Genomic DNA, 22,419 nt, shown 5'->3' on the forward strand with positions numbered 1-22,419 from the left:
GAGATAGGGTGTCAGCTATTTCATGGGTATTCTAATAAGAATAATTTAGTTGTTTTTGGATTTAGATGAGCTTGAATCTAAGTCTATGACCTGATTGTATTAATTATTTTTACCTTCTAAAGTAGTTTCTTGTATTAGATAACTATTGCATTATTATTTTTTCTTTTTATAGATTTGTTGATCTTTACTTTATGTTGCAAAGGCAAGAACCAATACCAGAGGGCGTAGAATTCTGACCAAAATAAAAGTCATCCCCAGCTCAAGGAAGAACAACCAAAAGAGAAGCCACGATAACCATTATGTTCACTGCATGAGTTCTTACTTATGCATGCTGAAGAAGGCTGCAAAAGAATGCCTTAATTGGCCTTTTATCTTCAAGATGTTATTATTCTATTTTCTTATAGCTGTCTCGAGCTCATACTTCTGATATGGGATCTATGTTATTGCATGTCTATGATGATAAGGATATGTATTTGTTTTTGCGTTTATATGAGCTTGAATTTTTGCCGATGACTTGATAGTTGATTTTACTAATCGGTTTATTTCTAAAGCAATTGTCAGTATTAGATAACTATTGTTATTGTTTTATTTCCTGTGGTGCGAGTCGTTTTTAACTCCCATTGCTTAAAAGGGAAGTCACTGGACTAGTGATTCCCAGTTCTGTGAGTTGATCTGCAACTTTGTCCTTTTTTATCTTGTCTACTACTTCACAGCTCTCAGTGGCTGCTGAAGTTCACAATTTTGATGAATTGTTTTTGGTAATTTTCAGGTAATTGGTAATATGTATTATGTGGCTGCTTTCAGACCAATTTGATTTGTGTTTAATCATTGACTGTGCTTTACATGTCAGCAGCAGTTTTTCCATAAAACCAGTTACTGTGAAATTATTTTTATGCTTACCGCTTTGTTGGGGTAGGATTTTTTAGCAGCTCCTATTTGTTAGGAAGCGAAACTCTTAGTGATTCCTTTTTAATCTTGAAGCTAATTAGCAACTGGTTTGTTTCTCGGATCTAGGTTTTTGCTTAGAGTATTCAGTTGCTGGCAGAGCTTGTAATTTCGATAAAAGTGTCTTTGGTGCTTATCATGTGTATATCTATACATCTCTACAGCTTTTGTACAATTTTGGGTAAATTTGAAATTTTCGTCAATCATAAACCATGCCAAAGAATTGTATACTTTAATGCGGTGGGTTTCAGATATTTGTGGCTCTTATTGGGAAGAAAGGAAGCCACGCTGTGTTCTTATGATGCTTATTTATTCTTCATCCAAATTGTCATTATTGAGATATAAGGTGACTAGTCAGAAATCTTGGAAAATTTAGTTTTAGATGTTGGCTTACAAGCTTGTGAAATGGGCCTTTGTTTGGCTTAGGCTCTGAAATGCATAAGGTTGGGAAGGGATATATTTGAGTATTTGTTTTTCCTTTATTTTATTTAAGGTCCTGTTTGACAGTTCTGCCTTCTAGCTAGAGGGAAAACACTTCATATGGCAGCAATTCCAATGAAGTGCTACCATATGAAGTGGTTGGTGGCAATTCTTTGCTATGTTTTTCTGTACACATTTACTCATGAAGAAACTGTGATTGATGGTGTGTCTATGTCTTTCATTGCTTTTGGTGTATGCTTTAATTATCATGATGTTTCATTTACATTTAATTAACTTCACATATTCATCCTTCTGCATTTATGTTTGTGTATGTATTTTCTGGGAAGGACTACTTAAGTTTGTTTCCAGGATAACATTCTTAGGCAATCTTATCCATAAGATTCATACATTTTGATAGACTGAACAACCTGATCTTCAAACTGCATTTGTATTGTCTTTTGGACACATTTTTTTGCAATCCTGCATAGAGAAATCTGTGAGACAATGTGCCAGGACTCAGTATCTATCAAATTGATTACTATGATGTAGAAAAGATCTAATTAAATCCTTTACTCAGATGTTTCCTTGAATGTAGACAAGGTTTAATTAACTGTTTTAGTCAGATGTTTCTTTGAATGAAGCCCTAGCTGTAAAACTATGGTAGCTACTTGGTGTCCGATCTCTGAATTTACCTGTTATAGATTAAAATTTGAGGATATTGAGTTCTTGAACAGATCAGATAAAAATGGCGAGGAATCCGAGGTTTGAAAGATCCTCTATTAGCCCAGATGGATCAAATTTTCCCAGGAGGGGTACATCATTACATGTAGAAAATTTGCCTCTGTCACAGGTTCTGCTTTTGGATAAACTGTCAATTGGAGATCATACATATCGTCATCCAGAACTAAAACCGGTGACCAATGCTGTAGTAGGAACTGTAGCAGAAGATCCATTATTGGGTCCAGTGCAGGCTAAACCTCTTTCTTCTCTTGGAGTAGAAGAGCTGAAGCGAGTAAGGAGTTGTGTCACTGAAAATTCTCTCAAGGCGAGGTAATAAACCTTCCAAAGACAACTATTACATCATGGTTGATTATAGCAAGGGTTTTTCTTAAAATTTGTAGTGATTTGCATGGGTTGTATTTAAAGCATTTCAAGCAGAATGTATAAATGATTATTGCATTTTTTTCAATCCTAGATGCTATGCTTTATGTTAAGTATGGTTTGGATATCAATTCCATTAGTCTGCATTTTGTTTATCATAGTTAAATGTGAAGCCTCTGTGGTGCAGAGAGCGCATAAATTTTTTGAATGAAGCTATATACAAATTAGATAGATATCATAGGCCAGTGTTGCCGAGAAAGAGGTCTCAAATAGAACTACCAGCACCTGTGCCAAATAAACAAGTTCACACCTCCATGAAGAATATGCAGGTTTGTATCAGAAATTTCTCTCCAGAAGTATAATTTTTAATCTTTGCATTTTTCTGTTTCACTGCATTTTCTATTTTTATTGCTTTTTTCTCATTCAACTCTTGCTAGTTTTACTTTATCTGTTGATTGTAGGAGGCCAAGTATTTGGTAAGGTTGAGAAAATTCAGTAAACAACTGTTTTGATTGACATGCTTTTCAAATTTTTAAATTTCTTTATGCTGTAGACATCGTATAGTTTTTAGTGTTTTTGACAAGTACTGCTGCTTGCGAGTTTTAAAAAGAGAACGAGAGATGGGTGTTTATAAAATATCTAGTGTTTATAAATTGCTTCCTTTTTATTTTTTATTTTAATCAAAAGTTATTTAAAGTGCTTACTAGTTTGCTATACTTGAATCTCACATTATCTCAAAGAACTTGTTATAATTCAGGATTATTCTAGTAAAGACAATATGCAAATTCTGATCTTTTGATTGATGCTCCATGAATGTTCTCAGGTGGAAGAGCGCCCCTACAATATGCCTAGATCATCTGTAATGACAGATAGGGAAAGAGATATATTGAGGTCTGCAAAAGATGCAAGTCAGTTAAAACACGAGGATCAGACCTTAACAGTTGGAAGTGAAAGCAGGAAAAAGGCAAAAATGACAGGAAGATATTCTGGAACGAAGTTATATGTTTCTGTCAAGGTAGTAGCAAATAGAATGTTGGATGGAGATAGTGATTATAAACAGGGTATACAGCAAAGGTCCAGCACTGATAGCCACTCGAGGCCAAGTGAAAGCAATGGCTTCAGGTAGGACTTGTGATTGACTATTTTAATCTCTATTATTCAGGATGCTTGTTTATTTGTTCTAAAATGTTTACATTAAATGTTAATGGGTTAACATAACAGCGTCACAAATATTGATGTTGTCAGAGCTTTAAATTTTGAGTATTGAGTTTATGGGAAAGATAATGAAAGAAGACTTTTTGTAGGATCTATAGATCTTGTGCTCAGAAGTTTGAGGCTATGAGTTGAACAGCCTCTGTAGTACAAAAGTTGTTTTACAGTTTTATTAATTTAGTCATTCTCAGTCATTACATTCAGAAGCTCTTAGATAATGCACTTTAATGGTTTTCACTACTTTTAATAATTTTCTGAAATAAAGAAATAAAGAAATAAAGAAAGATTCTTTATAGCAATATGGGTCTACAGATGGCTTATAGCAATATGGGTCTACAGATGGCTTATAGCAATATAAGACTAACCTAAGGCACCTAAGTGTGCTACAAATGAGGCATATATACCTTACCCGCTATAGGATTTGAACTTGTGACCTCTCTTTCAAGAGCACAAATTCACCATTAGGCCAACTCAGGCTGAAGATTATTAAAGTAACTGATTGTGTTTTATTTTGAATTCTGTGTACTGCAAAACTTTGGTCATGCATTGGACGATAATGTACATCCTTATTATGGATGCTTACTGCTCCTGGACACATTACAAGAGTATATCGATTACTTCATATAAAATCTAAAGGATTGCAGAAAAGCATTGTATTTTGGAAATTAAGAAACAGCAAACATAATTATTACAGAAAATATTTATTTCATTGATAAAAGAATGGAGACAATTATCTTGTGGGATAAAAAGTATACATATGCAATTGCTAGCAAATGGTAGGGGAATGACAAATGCTATTGAACGACGTGGAAATATTAGGAAAATTATACGTTAAGGCATTTTTTTTGAGAAGGTAAATTTTGATGAAGTGGGAAACAGATTTTAGATAAGTCAAGAAGTCACTAGTGCATCAACCCATAACTAATGTTTTTGCTTAAATTATAACATGGTTTGGTTAACATTTTCAATTTTCACTATTGGCACTTTTTGTTTATGTCATTGATAGAGATTAAAGGGAAACCAAGCTAATGATGTTTTAAGTATAAACACGGAAATGAGTTTTTGGAATGGTGCAGTGCTTTTAAAGTTTCATAAGAAAAACAGTTCAAGGCTTACCGTATTATATCTACTTAGGTCACAAGGAGAAAACAAGTGGTTTTATCTTGCTCCCAATCCCATAATCATATTTGGCTGTTATCTAACTTGTTTGGTTTCTGTACAACTTGTATCAAATGCATAGGAACCTTTGCTTTGTGGAGGAGTTTTTACCACTCCCATTCCTAAGATTGTGTAACTGCTATGCATCTGATATTGATTCAGAGATTGTTTGTATGAAATTAAAATTCACAGTGAGGTTGCATTTCAAATGATTGCTGGTAAGTTAGATACATACGTTTTGCATAACACTATATTTCATTGGAATGGGTATAAAAGATATAGGAATTTCCAGTCTTTGTTAATAACTTAACAAAAAGACGAATGCTTGTATCATCGTGAATTCAAAAATATCAATGTTGAAAGTTACTGAATCTGGTGATTTTAATGCAGGGTGTGGAAATATGATTATCAACTTAACCAGTTCTCTTGTCAGTGCCCATAATTCTTTTTAAACTTTGAGCTTATCTTGTTAATGTCTTAGTATTCAATATCTTTATGTTATTTTATTTTTAGGTCAAATGTCTGCAACAAAAATCATGCAGCAAGCTCCACAGAAGGAAAGGGTTCTCGTGCATATGTGAAGTCAGCTCCGAATGTTTCACACAACTCCCCAACATTTGATAGCCAGGAACAGACTTCAAATCCAAATAGAGGTCAGATCACTGGTGGTGCAAAAAATTACAAGCGTCCATTTTCATTAGGATCTTCATCAACTCATGTCACCCAGTGGTCTGAGCAAAAGCCACCAAGACATCAACATACAAAAAGAACAAATTTGGTGGAGGGGTCTTCAATTTCCAAGTCTGTTGCTAAACGCGACTCTACTGAAAGCAGCGGCCAAGGTATTCTAAGATGCTCTTTCAACAATAGTGCTTTCCAACAGAGCAGATTAAAGACTGAAAATATCTCTTCTTTAGCTGCTTTATCTGAAAGTGAGGAATTGGGAGCTGCTGACAAGTGCAAGAACAAGATCAAGAAACAAGGAGATGCAGATGAAAAAATTGCACCTGTTTGTGAAAAGGTTGGATCATTGGTTTTGCCTCTAATCAAGGAAAAAACTGTCACCAAAAAAGAAAGTGGAGATGGTGTCCAGAGGCCAAGAAGGAGTGGGAGGGATGGCACTCCTCTTAGAATGAATCCTCCTCTAAGTGGGAAACTTGAAAATGCTGCAACAACAAAGCAACTAAGAAGCACAACGTTTGGTACTGATAAAGTAGCAAGGTGAGTAGCTTTATATTTAGAGCATTCTAGTTTTGCATGATTATAAATACTAAAGAATCATTGAAAAGAATTGGCTATTATATATGCATGAGTGAAAGTAGCCTGTCGGTTTATTCAGTAAGACAGATCGATCGCCAACAAAGAAAACTTCATTGGATCGAAAGCCAGTTACACAGCTGAGGTGTCCAATGAACAGTGGACTGTCAGTTTTTACAGGCATGCTGTTGTTATTTTTTGAAAATTGAGTATTTTCTTTCTATGAAAATTGATAATCATTGTTCTATAATGTCATATGATGTTAATGTTTGGCCGGCAATCTTTGTAGGGGATTTGGATGATAGTGAAGAACTCCTGGCAGCTGTAAATGCTTCAAAAATTGCAAGTGGTATGATTTCAACTCTTACTGGATTAAGAATCAGCAAATTGGCAATAATTCAGAATATGGATACATAGTCAGGCCTGAAGTTGAAAATGCTAATTGCTATGATTCATCATTTTGCTAAATTTCACTTTTTCCCAGAGAAAAATAAAAGTTGGACATGATGATCCTATTTCAATTTTTAATTTTCTGTAATAGAATTAGTTTGATTAAAATTTTTGAGGAAGTTTCACCTAATTTCTGTAAGATTTTCTATGAGGTAAAGAGTCTTATACGTTTGCCAAGGTTTCTGAAAATTATCTCTGCTACGTAGAATAATTCTGTTCAGAGTTTGGTAGCTTGACCTAGAAGCACTTGTGGCAGATGTTGCATGCTCAGGACCCTTTTGGAAGCAAATGGGACCATTTTTTGCACCTCTCACTCGAGACGACCTAGATTTTCTCAAGCACTTGGTAACAGCTTTACCATGCATGACTGCCGCCAACAACCATATTCAAAGGATTCCATTCTGAAAAATTATGTAATTGTATCATTTTCTTCAACTGGATTCTTGTTTAGCTTATGTCCTTTATACATATGGGTTGGTAGATGCAGGTTGAAGAGGTAGAGGATGATGATGCAATTCTGATAAGTCCTCCTGCCAGTAATCAAACTGGAGAGGTGCGAGAGTACTTTCATTCATCAATCATAGGTTTATTATACATGAGATTCTGAGTTTGGCATACTTTTAAGAGTCTCCAAAATGACTCATTTACTGTATTAAATATTATTTAATAAGCTTCAAGGGCTCATGCTAAATGTTGTTTATAACTATAGAGGTTTTGCGGGTTTGCAATTGCCTTTGATTTTTTAGTATTGATTTTCTTGTAAGGAATTTTTTTTCTCTTATCAAATTTTGTTATCACCATCTTTTGATAAATAGTTCCTCTCTTGCCAGGCGGATCTTGTCTGTAGTATGCTGCCAGCAAACTCAAGTCCAAATATGTGTGTGGATAATGAGTCCCTGAACCCTTTTATCAATTTGAATGCTAAAGAGGACATCGAGAGACCTGGAAAATTTAGATGTTTTGACAGGATGCTTCCACTTTCTCAAAGATTGCTTTCAGCTTTAATTGTTGAAGAAGATTGTGAGGAAACACACAGAAAATTGTATGATGGACCACAAGATGACTGTCTTCATCGCACAAGTGAGGATTGTCCTCATGGTAATTGTACTCAGATTGAAAGCGATACTGAAAATGCAGGTAAAGTGAAATTGAAGATAGAGCAAGAAGTTGAGTTGAAAAATTGGAAGCATCACAAGTTGGATTATTGTAATTACAACAGTCATTTTGTTAATGGGCATCAGAATCATATGGCAGAAAATATTTGTAGTGCTGATTTGAGGCAAGATGATATAGTAGTGCACTCAGAGATTTTCGGTTTTGTTACAGAGTATAGAGGCTTGGATGAACGACATGCACATAGAGGGCAAACTTTTGGATTAATTTCAAGCATTGCTGCATATGACATCCAATCCCAAGAAATGGACCTGGACCAACGAATTTTATTGGAACTCCAAAGCATCGGACTATTTCCAGAATCAGTGGTATTTTTCCAATTTAATGTTATCTCTATCATCATGCAATGTGCATCAAAGTTTTTGTATTATTTTATACTTTAAAATTATTTGCCTTAAGGTTTTTAGTTTCCATGACAATTTTTTTATAATACACTTCAATTTCCCTTTTTCAGCCAGATCTAGCACACAGGGAAGATGAGGAAATAAAAATGGAGATTTGTAAGCTTAAGGATGAGCTCCAGCAACAGGTAATTTCCATCAAAATCACTTGCTGTATATATTATTGTAGTTGGCGAAAGTCAGAACAAGTATCTTACCATGCTTTGTTGCCACTCTAGGTATCAAAAAACAAACGTCATCTTCACAAATTGGAAAAGGCTGTCTTCAAAAGACAAAAAGTTGAAGAAAGGTACATTGATTTAAAATCTTGTTTGCTAGCAACATATGTTCATTCAAAAAGGTGGTTATTGAATATTCATGGTGTTCTACACCTCATCAGTTCAATTTTTGTTTGGCTAAGCAGTAGTCTGCAATAATAGATAGTGAGGCTGTCATTTGGTGTGAAAATATGCTTTGTACTGCCTCTAGTTTCTGTATTTTTTAACACAGCATTGAATGAAATTTGTGGTGCACCTTAACCATAATGAACTTTTTTGGTTGGTTTCTACTTTTTCTAGAGTGCCTAATATTTTCTGTTTTGTTGATGATGTATTTTAGAGAGCGAGAGGTTCTTGCCATGAACAAGCTAGTGGAATCAGCATATAATAGGCACATGGTAAGCTCAGCTCTCTAATCTTATCTCAACTACTATTTTGATTTCTTATTAGCTATTAGTCTGTTTAATGCACATTGATTGCAGAGATTTATGCCAGTCTTTTCAACATAACCTATGCATGTATTTAAGGTTTCAAATTGTATAGAATTCTTTGTACGACACTTTGATGTTTGATTATGCTTCGATGACTTGGATAATTCGAAAGCAGATATAATGACTTTGATGTTTAATTATGCTTCGATGACTTAGGATTGCCAAAAAGAAGACTATTGCCTTTTTATGTATGCTTTACTCAATGATGACACTCTTAGATAAAAAATTGGACCACTAGTGATACTAAAATATGATGTCTTTAAATGACAATAGCATTTAGCATTATACAATACTATCGAAGTTTCCAGTTCTGGTTTTTCTGGTTTGGGTTTGTAAATTCGGTTCTTGAATCCAACCAAATTTTGTGGCGTTGGGCATGTTTTTGGGTTTGTCTCTACAAAATAAAATAAAAATGATATATATATATATATATACCCATTTCTCATTATATCCTCAAAGCATGTATTTTCAAATAGTAAATCATAAAAAACATTTTCTTCATAAATAAATAAATTCTTATCATCAATTTAATAATAGTCCTAGAAAGCTTCACAATTTATTAATGAAGTCCTTTACCTTTATCGTGATCACAATATGAATATTACCCTTCACAATTTAATAAGGGCACTAATATAAAATTTAATAATAATCATACAAAATTACATTGTATGAATAGTTTTCATAATAAGTTATAACCATATGATCATAAAGTTAATAATAGTCATTCATAGAGATAACAATTGCAGCCTTCTGAAAATTACAACCTCTCCCTTTGCTTTCCTCTTACGTTTTGCAATATGGGGCAAAAATTTGGAATGTTTCACTTGTTCACAATAGCACTCCTGATGGTAGTCTCCTTGCCAAATCTAGGGTTTCGTTGTGGGGCAAACACAAGTCCTCTACACATGACAACTCGAATGATTTTGCAAAGATCAGGGATGATGTTTCAATCATACTCTCTCTCCACGAGTCTACTAAGCTAAACTGATTGATTCCAGGGTTTTTTAATTTTCCATGTGAAGATTACCCTAATTTACATTGTTCTTGGATGGCATTAAACTCATTTGTTGCAGACGTGAGTAGGAAAAAGATTGGATTTGTATTAAGTGAACACTAAAACATTTATAAATTATTTGTTTTTCAAATCATAAAGATTTATTGGATTCATTTTGGATTCTGCATAACTTGTGAAATATGGTCTGGGTTTGCCCAATTTAGTCCGGGTTGAACCAACAGTGATTCTCTCACCTCCTAAGCAATTCCACTACTAGGCACTGCAAAACTGCTTTAAGTTTCTACCAGTAGCAGCATAAAATACTTAGAGAAAACCATCACATAGAAATGACTGTCCATTTTTGTTAGTACATTTACATCTGAGGGAATTATTTTTTTTACAGGGATTGCGAGGCACCAATGCATCTGGTCGTAAGAGTGCGCAAAACAAAGTTACAAAGCAAGCTACTCTGGATTTTGTTAAACGGACACTATCTAAGTGTAGAATGTTTGAAGAAACTGGCAAGAGCTGCTTTTCAGATGCATCTTTAAAAGAAAGAATGTTCTCAATATCCTCAAAGGAGATGGATAAGAAGTTAATTGGTGATACTGTCAAAGGTGACACTGCAAATGTTCTTGCTGCTCTTGGGACTACTCTACCTGGGGGGGCTAAAAGAAAGCGCACTACAAGAGATAGAGAGGGTAAGGTGCAGACCAAAGAGATCATAACCAGATCTAGCTCCACTAGGAGCGATCGACCAGATCTGGGCAATGCCAAGGGTGAGGTGAAAAGCAAACTTAAACCAAGGCAAAAGACTGCTCAGTTGTCTGCTGCAGTAAATGACCTTGGGAAGGTAGCTGGAGCACAAAAATCATCATTGACGTCAAATTTTTGGGAAAAACCTAGTGATAAAATGGTGATAGTGAAAGATGAAATGCCTGCATCACAGAATTCAATTGCTAATGATGATGCTTCCGATGATAATATCCCCATAGATTTGTCACATTTGACTGCTCAGTTGTCTGCTGCAGCAAATGACCTTGGGAAGGTAGCTGGAGCACAAAAATCATCATTGACGTCAAATTATTGGGAAAAACCTAGTGATAAAATGGTGATAGTGAAAGATGAAATGCCTGCATCACAGAATTCAATTGCTAATGATGATGCTTCCGATGATAATATCCCCATAGATTTGTCACATTTGCAACTCCCTAATTTGGAAGACTTTGATTCTTGGTTGAACTTTGAGGACGATAGTTTGCCAGATGCTGACAGTTATTACATGGGTCTTGCTGTACCAATGGATGATCTAGCTGACCTGAACATGTTCTGAGAACAAGATGAAGCTGTGGTGCTGCTATTGTGTATTCTTTAAAACTTGAAGCTTTTGCTCATTGGTTGGTTTATGCTTTGGTGGGGTTGCTACTGGTTTTAGATTTCTCCTTCACACAAGGCTCTACAGACAATGGTAAGCTTTTGGCGGTGTTCGCTTTATCTTTATTGCCTCTGTCAATTATAAGGATGGCATGCAACTGCCATATGAGAATATGCTGAATTATGATAGTTATCATGTTCACATTGCAGAGGATGATATTGCCAGTTTAATTCAAATTCCTAGAGTATGCATTTCAACCTGAATCTTGATCCATTGTGAAAATGTTATATAACTTTGCAAGATTAACACCAAAATTACTGCTCAAGGTTGAAGTCAAAATGAGCAATTTAGTGCCAACGTGTTAGCTAATAGGTTCTATGTACCTACAGGGAATTAATGAAACAGAATAGGAATTCAAATTGTCCAATGCACATAATCTTTGATAAAGATTTATATATCGGGGTTCTTTTATGCTGGAAGCTAGGCTACAAAATGCATCCTATGGTCGTTTGGATGATTGGGCTGTACAATGTTCACTCCTTCAGAGGACGATGTATTTTCTACATCCACACAGGTCTATAAACTGCTTTACCTTTTTTTTTTAATTAATAATGTAGCAATATAACTAGATTCTCTCCTGGTTTCAGAGATTGTGAAAAATATTATGAACTGATAATTTTTACCTATTTCAAAATATCATGAGCAGGCTTTACAGTTTACACTATATCGGGGTTCTTTTATGCTGGAAGCTACAAAATGCATCCTATGGTCGTTTGGATGATTGGGCTGTACAATGTTCACTCCTTCAGAGGATGATGTGTTTTCTACATCCACACAGGTCTATAAACTGCTTTACCTTTTTTTTTAATTAATAATGTAGCAATATAACTAGATTCTCTCCTGGTTTCAGAGATTGTGAAAAATATTATGAACTGATAATTTTTACCTATTTCAAAATATCATGAGCAGGCTTTACAGTTTACACTATAAGCTGCATAGTGATCCATGGATATCAAAACACAGCTTTCCGAACAAGGAATTTGGGCTTCCACAATATTGTGGAGAAAACAAGAACAAGTACTGTAAGAAGTAAAAGCTACATTTGAAAAATGTACATGGTTTTTGTTCGTTTAAAAAATGTTGTAAGAGTCAATGATGGGAAATTCATGTACTTCTTGTGCTATTGTAACATTTACTCTTTCATTGGGCATTGCTTGGCACTGTCACGTGCAAATAACCTCACAATTTTGTAGGCAATAAAAAGTGCATTCTTTTAGTCAAGAGAATGGCAACCCTGCAATTCCAGGGTAATTTTATTATTTCTTGGCCTATCATAATGAATAAATCAATGGAAGTTCGAACATCCATTTAGATCAAGATGGTCAGGATGTTAAGTTGAGCATCTTTGATAAGTTAATAATTTACTTTTTAATATTCATTTCAATTAATAAATTAAGCCTCACAAAGGTAATTTTTTAATTCTTCAAACACTATATTTCAAGGTTGTTGAATATTGAATTTCTTTTCGATCTAAGAATAATAATCTTCTATTTAGCAAACTCTTAATGTGCTAATCAATACCATGACAGCATTTCTAATGAGCACATTTCAGATTTTTTTGCCCTTCATTGCTTAAAGGGAGAAAAAAGTGAATAATGGTGCGGACAATGGAAGGTGACACGAAGCAAAGTTAATTGTAAATGTTAAGCACCCAGAATTGAACACTAAGTTACCGAATTCTGCTATTTTGGTTGCCATCGCAGCACTGGACTGTACGATACGGAATCAAACTTTGCTTCCCGAAAAATACGCCTCAGATTTTTTAAATCCCTATCTTTCAGGGTAAACCAAGTCCTCTGCCTTGAGCTTAAACCAGTATGAGTGCAGTCCACATCAAAGCGCCCCTCTTTCTCAATTAAATGAGTGCAGACCACATCAAAGCCAAGGAAAGAAGAGTACAAGTTTGATGTGCTTGATATCTTTGAAGCTGGGTTGTCGCGTCAGGTCAAGAACATCACATCCGCAATTAACCATCACACACTTTGAAGTGAGAATGCAGGTGCAAAGAAAGCAAGGGCATGGCCTGTTATTCCAGGCTTTTTCAGAAACTTCGCTGCCCTGGAGGGTTAGGTAGGTTTAAAAGTGTTAATTAAATCTTATATCATCAAATATGATATTCGCAGTGAAAAATTGGAACAATAATGATTTTTTTTATAACAGGAAATTGGAGAATTAAAGAAATTTATATTAATGTTAATTTGAGTGGGTATTTTTTAAATTTTTTTAAAGCAACAAGTGGTTAAAAAAATGTTTTAGTATAGATTAGCATTCATCATCTTTGGTGCATTGGATTAATTTGAACATATCTTAGTAAAGTTGCAATGTAAATTAATTAATTATGAACATTATTGTTATTATATATATTTTACACATGATATTGTAAAAAATAATTTTGAAATCACAAATATATTTGAATGAAAATGTTTAAGAATTTTTACTTGATCTTTTTGTATTATAGTGTACATCTTCCTATTTTAACCAAACTTTTTTATATATTAATTTTGTATGGATCTTTAAAAAATTGTTTAGTTCTTTGTTTTCTATTTTTCCCACCTCTTTTTCCTTGTTCTCTATATAATGATCAAATGTTTGCAAGCTATCAACTTTCCTATATATCTTATTGACAGGTCACAAATTATGATTCAAAACATTACATTTTTGTATGAAAATTATTACATTATGCATTCATCATTTTAATAATATGGATTAAAAATATTATGTATTAGGAAGTAATTTCACCCAAAATTTGAGATTAAATTTCAAGTGCTTTCATGTTCACCGTTTCAACTATGAAATGAAATAATGCTTAAAATATTAACTCTCATTTCTAGCATATATGTGAGTGGTTGTTATTTTAACTATTTAATATTAGTAGGACATTGGCTATGGAAAAGGAAACTAAGCACACCCTCTCCTAATTTATTATAAGAGCAACCACAAACTCAAAAATCAATTACAAAAGATTATAATTGATGTAGACACATAAAAGTTGCACAATGAATTAAGTGAATTTTATTCATTTAATTATTCTTAATTCTTCCTATTAATTAAATTAAGATATATTAATTTAATTAATATACCCTTCTTCTATCTAAGCCATTTAATTAAATTCACATTTAATTAAATCCCCCTTCTAGCCCATTTAATTAAATTTACATTTAATTAAATCCCCCCACTTGCAAAATCCTACAAATGCAAGTTGCAACCACAATTGAAATAAATTAATTTTATTTTAATTAAATTCTATTTTCCCCACCCACTTGGAAAATCCTTATCCTTATCATTATCATACATCTCATTTTCAAGATCTATCTCATAATCATCATCTAGTCACATTCATCATTGCATCCCTTGCATGCATATCTATCGCATCATCATGGAATCTTTCTTCACTTTCATATCTTCATCATTCTTCCAAACTATCTTCTATCATGTCTTATACAGGTTGTCTCTTTCTTGAAACTGGATGTTTTGATTAGCTCTTATACATGATATATCGTTCCTGAAACCAGATGTTTTGATCAGCTCTTATATAGGATATATCATTCCTGAAACCAGATGTTTTGATCAGCTCTTATACAGGATATATCATTCCTGAAACCAGACGCTCGATCATCCATGTCTTATACAGGCGGTATCATTCTTGAAACCAGATGCTTCGATCATCTTTGTCTCATACAAGCAGTATCATTCCTGAAACCAGATGCTCAATCATCCATGTCTTATACATGAGGTGTCATACCTGAAACCAGACTTGATCTCAATCTAATCAATCTAATCAATCTTATCAAACCCATGCATTTCATCACTATCCACTCTTCTATCTTTCAAATAGCATTCTTCTTCTTTTGAGAGATCATTCATGCCTTTTGTGCACGAACGATCTCCCGAGGGGGCATTATCATATCAAATCTCGACATCAATTTCATATCCGTTTCATATCAAATCAATTCTTCATATCTGGGGCATCATTAATATCGTTCATCAAATTTGGGGCATCATATCGACTTTTCATATCAAATCAATTTTTCATATCCATAGCATCATATGCAACAAATTTTCTTTGAATCAACATGTGGTCACACGTTAACTCAAAGAGGGGCAAAATGTAGACACCTAAAAGTTGCACAATGAATTAAGTGAATTTTATTCATTTAATTATTATTAATTCTTCCTATTAATTAAATTAAGATTTAATTGATATACCCTTCTTCTATCTAAGCCATTTAATTAAATCCCCCTTCTAGCCCATTTAATTAAATTTACATTTAATTAAATCCCCCCACTTGCAAAATCCTACAAATGCAAGTTGCAACCACAATTGAAATAAATTAATTTTATTTTAATTAAATTCTATTTTCCCCACCCACTTGGAAAATCCTACATCTCCCACTTGCCTCCTAAACCCCTTTCTAAATTCTTCTAGAACCCATCTAATCCTAATCAATTAGCCTAAACCTTTTAATTATCCCCTTTCCCTAAATTTGAGGATGTCACTTCTCAAATTTGGAGTAAAGTCTTCCAAAGGCATTAAAGCCTTTATGCCTTCAACAAGCTAACTTGTTGAATACCCCCAAATTTGGAAGGACTCTTACAAATTTGTCCCCAAAGTCTTCCAAACCATTAATGGTTAACTAATCCTTTGTGGCATGGTTAGAGACTTTTTGCCTAACTCAACCCTCATCTAACCATAGGGTCTCATCAAGCATTCATTGCTTTGACCATGGTTATTCCTTTAACCCTTGCACAAGAGTTTATCTTTTGGGTAAAAGCTTTATCCAATGGGTAATCTTAACCTAACATTAACCCTTACCTCCTAAGGTAACCATGAGGTCTTCTCAAGCATTTAATGCTTCTTACATCTCCTCGCAATCAATCTTATGTTGACAATTGTCACCATTTCATTGGAATTGTAAACATGGATTGATAACTTTCAATCCTGACCCTTGATAAGCTCATCCAATCTTGACCATTCATTGCCCTGTTTTTCCTATAAATAGAGCCCTCATTCCCTCATTCTCACAATCCAGGTCTTTAGCATTTCACTTATACTCATTTTTAGCAAGCATTTAATCTCTCTTTGAAATAGAAATAATATAATAAATATTTTAGAAGCATTTCTATCATCTTAGTTAATCATATAAACTAGTATATCATGTTAGGATAGTCTTGTACTAATCTTTTCATTGTATCATCACTAGTTTAGTTCATATTTGTTAAAATCATGCATAGATAGGATTGCATTCATACTAAGATTGATCAAAAGCATCCCTCATTCTCATGATTGTCATCCCTAAGTCACTTTGCTCAGTGATCTGAGAGCAAATGCATTGGCTTGAGGGGTCTTGTGAGATAGAGAACAATGGAACACCCCTTGGGAAGTTGAGCTATTCCTGAGAGCTCCATAACTTACACCAAGAGTCCCATTGGTGTGTGGGCAAGTCATTGAATTTTGTAATTTTTATTTCATTGCACTGTTTTTCCTGCATACAATTGCATCAATGGAGAAATGCAAGCAAATATAATAGATGAAATAAGCATAAAAATCAAACCAAAATTGCACTCCTCCATGAAACCTTCACTGATCTTTCAGAATTGTAGCACTTCGTTTGATAACATGATCCTAGAAAATTTTGAAGACTATGGTTGTTTTTGAATGAAGATGAAGATTGCATTTATAGATTTTTGAAATATCAATCATTAGTTCAGACGTGATGAGTAAGTTGGATTATCAATGATTGAGATTGGTTAGGAGGAACTGATGAGTTTATTGACTTTGTGATTGGAGATGATTGTCCAAACTTGAGGCATTAATTATCTATTTATATAATAAAAATCATTTGAACATGTGCAAAAGGAGAAATAAATAAATAAATATTTTATTTACTTTAGAGGAAATTGATTTTCAAAAAGTGGATGATTAAATAAATTAAGAAATTTATTTAATTGTAGATGACTTAGTTAATTAAATAATTAAAATGATTATTTAATTGTGAGAAGGGAATAAGAGATTTAATCAAATAATAAGAATTATTTAATTAAAGTGTGTGATTAAAGGAAATAATAAAATAATAAAGATTATTTAATTATGTGTAAAAATGGATTATTATATAATATTATTTAATTAAGATTAGAAGAAGAAAAAAGATAATTAAATAAATAAAAATTATTTAATTATAAGATGAGAGGGAAAATTGAATTTTTGAATTTGAAATAGAAGAATAAAGTTAATTAAATTAAATATTAAATTATTTGATTAATTAAGAGGAATGCTAATAAAATGTTGCATTACAAGCGGTGACAATTTTAGGTGTCTACATTTTGCCCCTCTTTGAGACAATGTTCGAAGTAACATTATTATAAATAAAAAGTGAAAATGATGCCCCAATATGTCAAGGGATGGAGGTAGGACGCCCCTCCAGAGATTGTTTGTGCATTAAAGGCAAGAATGATCTCTCGAAAGAAGAATGTTAAATGAAAGATGAAAGATGAAACATAAGAATGCTTAGGAAGAAGTGAAGAATATTAGCTGATAGTAGACAAGGGTTGATCGATATCAAGTGCAAAAAAGCTCAATTGATAAGATAGAATAGTCAGCATGAGATTGAATGATTAATTGATTGAGATTGATAGATTAGTCTTCAACTTGTATTGTGCTTTCATTAGTGTACAATAATATCATCATAGTGCCTTATTATGTGAAAAATGGATATTTTTGCACCAAGGCATGAAAAGACCAAGGCTATCCCTTTGCATAGATAGACACGATACAAACAAGAAATGACTTGATTCATACTAGTGACAATGGACCCTATCAGTATGTGAGGAAGTAACTGCAAAGCGTGTTAATGTTAATACAAGAAAGCGTTAGATGACCTTTAACTTAAACATAGGATGTTTTGATTATGCCAAATGGAATCCCAATCACACACAAGGATCCTAGTTGCCCCAATAATATTATCAAGACAAATCACAAACATAAATCAAAGATAAAAATTATGATCCATTTGCACTCCTCTAATCACTTGTGAATATACTTGAATAGCATAGGAACATGATGTAAACATAAATCAAATAAAATATAAGACTCACTTGACCAAGCACATCAATAACCATTTAGATCTTCTTCCCAAAGATATGTGTTTTCTTGATATGATGCCCACTGTAGGAAAGATGTATTTGTTAGGGCATGATATTTGATAGTGTGTTTGTTCAAGGAATGATTTATTTGTAAAGGCACGTTGTTTGATAAGGATGTTAAAATTTATAGACAATTAATTTGTTATGTTGTAGGCTAGTTTGGTTGTTTGTTTATTGATGTGTAATTTGTTAAGCTCAATGTTTTGTGTGATGTTCTAGTTGTGTTTGCTTAAAGTGTTGGTGTCTTAGCAAGAGACAGGTTATTATGGATGATCGATTTTTACAAAGAAAATTAAATTTATTTTTGAATCTTTGAATTTTTTTGATTTTTTGTTTGGATTTTTGAGTTTTTTTTAAAAATATTTTTAGAAATTTTTTAGGATTTCTTATACTGTTGTTGGATTTTTGGAGGACATTTTTTTATTGTTTTGGATTTTTTAATTTTTTAGATTTTTGAAAAATGTTTGGATCAGTGATTGAGGTAAAAGACATATGTTAGGATTTAGTCTCAAGCAAGATGTATTTATTTGCCCCCAATGTCTAGCAAGGAATAGAACATTATGAATCAATGTAGGAACTAGTGGTAAGGAAATTGATAGGTGAAAGATGGAGACAACTTATTATGAAATTGGAGCTAATTTGGTTTCCAAGGACTATCTTGCAATGGGATAACATGTTTATCCAAGATAAGGGATTGACTATGGAAATATAAGGTAATGGCTTGGTGCATTTAATGGCATGTGGTTTGTAGAAGTGGACATGTTAAGAGGTTTCTAGAAACATGTTTTGCATTTTATGTTCTTAATTTTGATCAAGATCAAGGGATGGATTAAGTATGGATGAAAATAGGACAAGGATAGGATAAGAAACATCAAAGGTGATAATGGATGATGGAAGTAAGAAATGGATAAGATAAGAGATACAGAATAAAGCATATGGATAAGGTGTTTAGTAGATAGGATGTATGATGCTTGTAGAGATCCTTATTCTTGTCAAGATCAATGGTGGAAAAGGCGATATCAATGTAGATAAGTGATGGATAGGGGATGAGGAATAATGAGAGATTTGGTAGGTGGGATAGCATGAATGAAACTTTCCCCCAAGTGTAGAGTGCAAGAGGATGATGGATTACATATGATGTCTATTTGCCAGGTTTTCATCATGTACTTGCCCAAGTCACTGCAAGAAGTGGTTTTCACCATTGGATGAAATATTTCTCTTTACTTCTTTTTTTCTTCATTTTTAAAAACTTTTTGGAAGATACTAGATGCAAGATATGAGATGGAGGAAGGAATCAAGCATATTTTCTTTGGATAGTACCCTTGAAACCAAGTTTTCATCATGATACTTTCCCAAGGCACCACAAGAAGTGGTTTTCACCATTGGACAAAATACTTCTCTTTACTTCTTTTTTTCTTCATTTTTTTTTAAATTTTAGGAAGATACTAGATGCATGATAGGAGATGGAGGAAGGACTCAAGCATCTTTTTTTTTGGATGGTACCCTTGAAATATGTGCTATAATGGACAAGACTAATGAAGGTATGCTCAAAGATGTTGGTAGGGTGATGGTAAAGGAAGATGAAATGGATTATAAGATGGAATGGGGTAAGGATTTATGCAAAGGATTGGATGGGTAGGATGGAAGGATGGAAAATAGGTGTTGGATAATAGATGAGGTTTTGGATGATTTGTGTATGGGTGGATGAAAATGTTATCAAGATTAATGTTGGCACACACCTTGAGGGGTGGTGGAGTGATGGAGAGCAAGTGGATTTGGATTTTGAGATTTTGATGGAGTGGATGTTGATTTTGAGACATAAGGACCCAAAATGGACAAAGGAGGTGATGGAGGATTTAAGATAGTGGATTTTGGGACATAGGGAGGCAAAATAAATTTGTAAGGTGGAGATGTTTAGGTGGAGGAATGAAGGAAGCCTTTGGAATAACAAGTTTGAATGTCAATTTTTTATTTTTCTTTAGGACACAGTGCTTCTATGAGCAACTTAGGAATCCATGTGATTTTTAATTTTCCTTTCCCTTGTGGTTCTTTGGAAGGCATTTCTTCTACGAGTGACTTAGGAATCCACATGGTTTTTGATGTTTCTTTTTTCTTAGTGGTCCTTTGTGGTTTTCTGGATATTTCTTTTTTCTTTTGGATCAAGTTTTGATTTGTTCTTACATGTCCTTTATATGGGAAATGTTGATATTTGGATGTATGTGGATTCTTAAGCTTGTGGATTTTATGCTTGGCATCCAAATTGATTCCAAGAGCATTAGAATTCATGGGTGGATAGGAATGATATAGATACATTTTTGATGATTTCATATAGATGGATGGTTGGAAGATTTCGAAGGATGTGTCCCTTTTTTATCTTAATTTATGGTAGTGTAACTAGATTGTAAGCTAGGAGTGATATGAATGGTGGATGGGGGGATAAAAGGACCTAAGGTGGATGAAACTGATGAAGCTTTGGTTTGGGGTTATAAGGACCTAAGATGGATGAAAGAGATGAAGGGTGATGTGCATGTTTGGATTTATATGGAGAAATGTCGGGTTTAGCAAGGATACCAATATTTGAGAGTGAGCTATGTAGCCAAGGCCATGATAATTTGGATTTTATTTGATAGGAAGGGGTTATAATATACCTTGTTGAAGGATTCCTAACCCCATGCATTAATAATACATGTTTTGACAAATCCTTTTACTAGAGAGATACTTATTAATCTTGAAACATGATGCAAGTCTCTTTTGAAGAGGATATAGTAAGGAAGGAATGATAAGCTCATGAATTAGACTATATTGGATGAAAGAGGATGATCCAAGTTGATAAGTGAGGGGTTTCTGAATAACTTGGATAGGGGTGATGGGATCTTGAGATGGATTAGGATCATGAGGGGGATGAGGAAGGATGCTGGGTTCTTGAGATGGATATGGATGATTATGATGTAAGGAGATGGAGGGATACTTTGATCTTAACATGGAAGTGGATATTTGTATGGAGTAGAAGGGATGCTTTTCTTTTTCTTTTTAATAGGATCATTGGAAAGGATGGAAGGGATGTCATGATCTTTCTTAGGAAGTGGATTATGAGTGGGATTTGGAAGGATACTTTTCCCTTGAGATGGAAAGGGATCATCTTGGATGGAATAAAAAGGGATGGGGGGATCATCATAAGATTCTAAGGAGATGGGATCTTTGTAAAAAATTAGATGGGATTGGAGATTCTTGCTATTTCGATCTTGATTTATTTTAGGACTTGTTTCTTCATACTTTAGATTATCTTCTTGACATGGGGTATGAGTTTGGATATGTATAGGGGATTCTTGGATGGAGTGCATATTTTGGTATGATGAGAACATATTTTGAATGACACTCTTTGGAGTAGGTTTGGTTGGGAATGGAGTGTATGGTGGCATTGGGTCTAGGATTTTTGAATTGTAAAAGGGTTTTGTATAAATAAATGTATTTGATTGGATGTCTATTGTGGATATGTCTCGGGGGTAAACTTGAAAGGTGTCATCAATGGATGTATTGTTTGGTGTGGATTGTTGATGTTGATTGTTGATGTGGCACTTTAGAGGATGAAGGCATGATGAGATATATGGAAGCTACTTGTGGGCCAATTTATTCTAGATAGCCTATTATGGAATCACATGAGGTAGATGTCATTGGTGTGATTGTTTTGGAATGAGATGGATAATTTTGGTCATGCTTGAAAAAAAGTGTCTTGACATATGCCTAATTCCTCATTAGGTGAATTATTGGGATATTCTTCAATAGTAATTTTACCTCGATTGATAAGATATTGAATAAGATTTCTCAATTTTGAGCAATCATAAGTTTTATGTCCTTTGGTCCTATGGTATTCACAAAATTTGGCTTCTTTCCACTATGTTGGTTTGATTTGAGGTTCTTAATAAACAATTTCAGGCAATGTGATGATGTTTGACTGGGTCAATTTTCTTAAACAAGATTTGATTGG

The 22,419-nt window shown here is 33.8% G+C and overlaps 1 protein-coding gene across 1 annotated transcript; it reads left to right on the plus strand.

Annotated features, from left to right (window-relative positions):
- The first annotated feature begins 1,911 nt into the window (after nt 1-1,911).
- On the plus strand, nt 1,912-12,545 carry LOC131063071 (uncharacterized). The gene is made up of 18 exons (XM_059214775.1): nt 1,912-2,415; nt 2,654-2,795; nt 3,290-3,588; nt 5,350-6,049; nt 6,159-6,263; nt 6,304-6,442; nt 6,800-6,888; nt 7,031-7,096; nt 7,374-7,680; nt 7,870-8,024; nt 8,171-8,245; nt 8,336-8,406; nt 8,715-8,772; nt 10,263-11,327; nt 11,444-11,478; nt 11,624-11,808; nt 11,941-12,072; nt 12,204-12,545. The coding sequence occupies exons 1-14, from the start codon at nt 2,111-2,113 to the stop codon at nt 11,190-11,192; spliced, it is 3,441 nt and encodes a 1,146-aa protein (XP_059070758.1). The 5' UTR covers nt 1,912-2,110; the 3' UTR covers nt 11,193-11,327; nt 11,444-11,478; nt 11,624-11,808; nt 11,941-12,072; nt 12,204-12,545.
- The last annotated feature ends 9,874 nt before the right edge of the window (nt 12,546-22,419 follow it).

The sequence above is a fragment of the Cryptomeria japonica genome, chromosome 11 (assembly GCF_030272615.1).
Source record: "Cryptomeria japonica chromosome 11, Sugi_1.0, whole genome shotgun sequence".
Classification (NCBI taxonomy): Eukaryota; Viridiplantae; Streptophyta; class Pinopsida; order Cupressales; family Cupressaceae; genus Cryptomeria; species Cryptomeria japonica.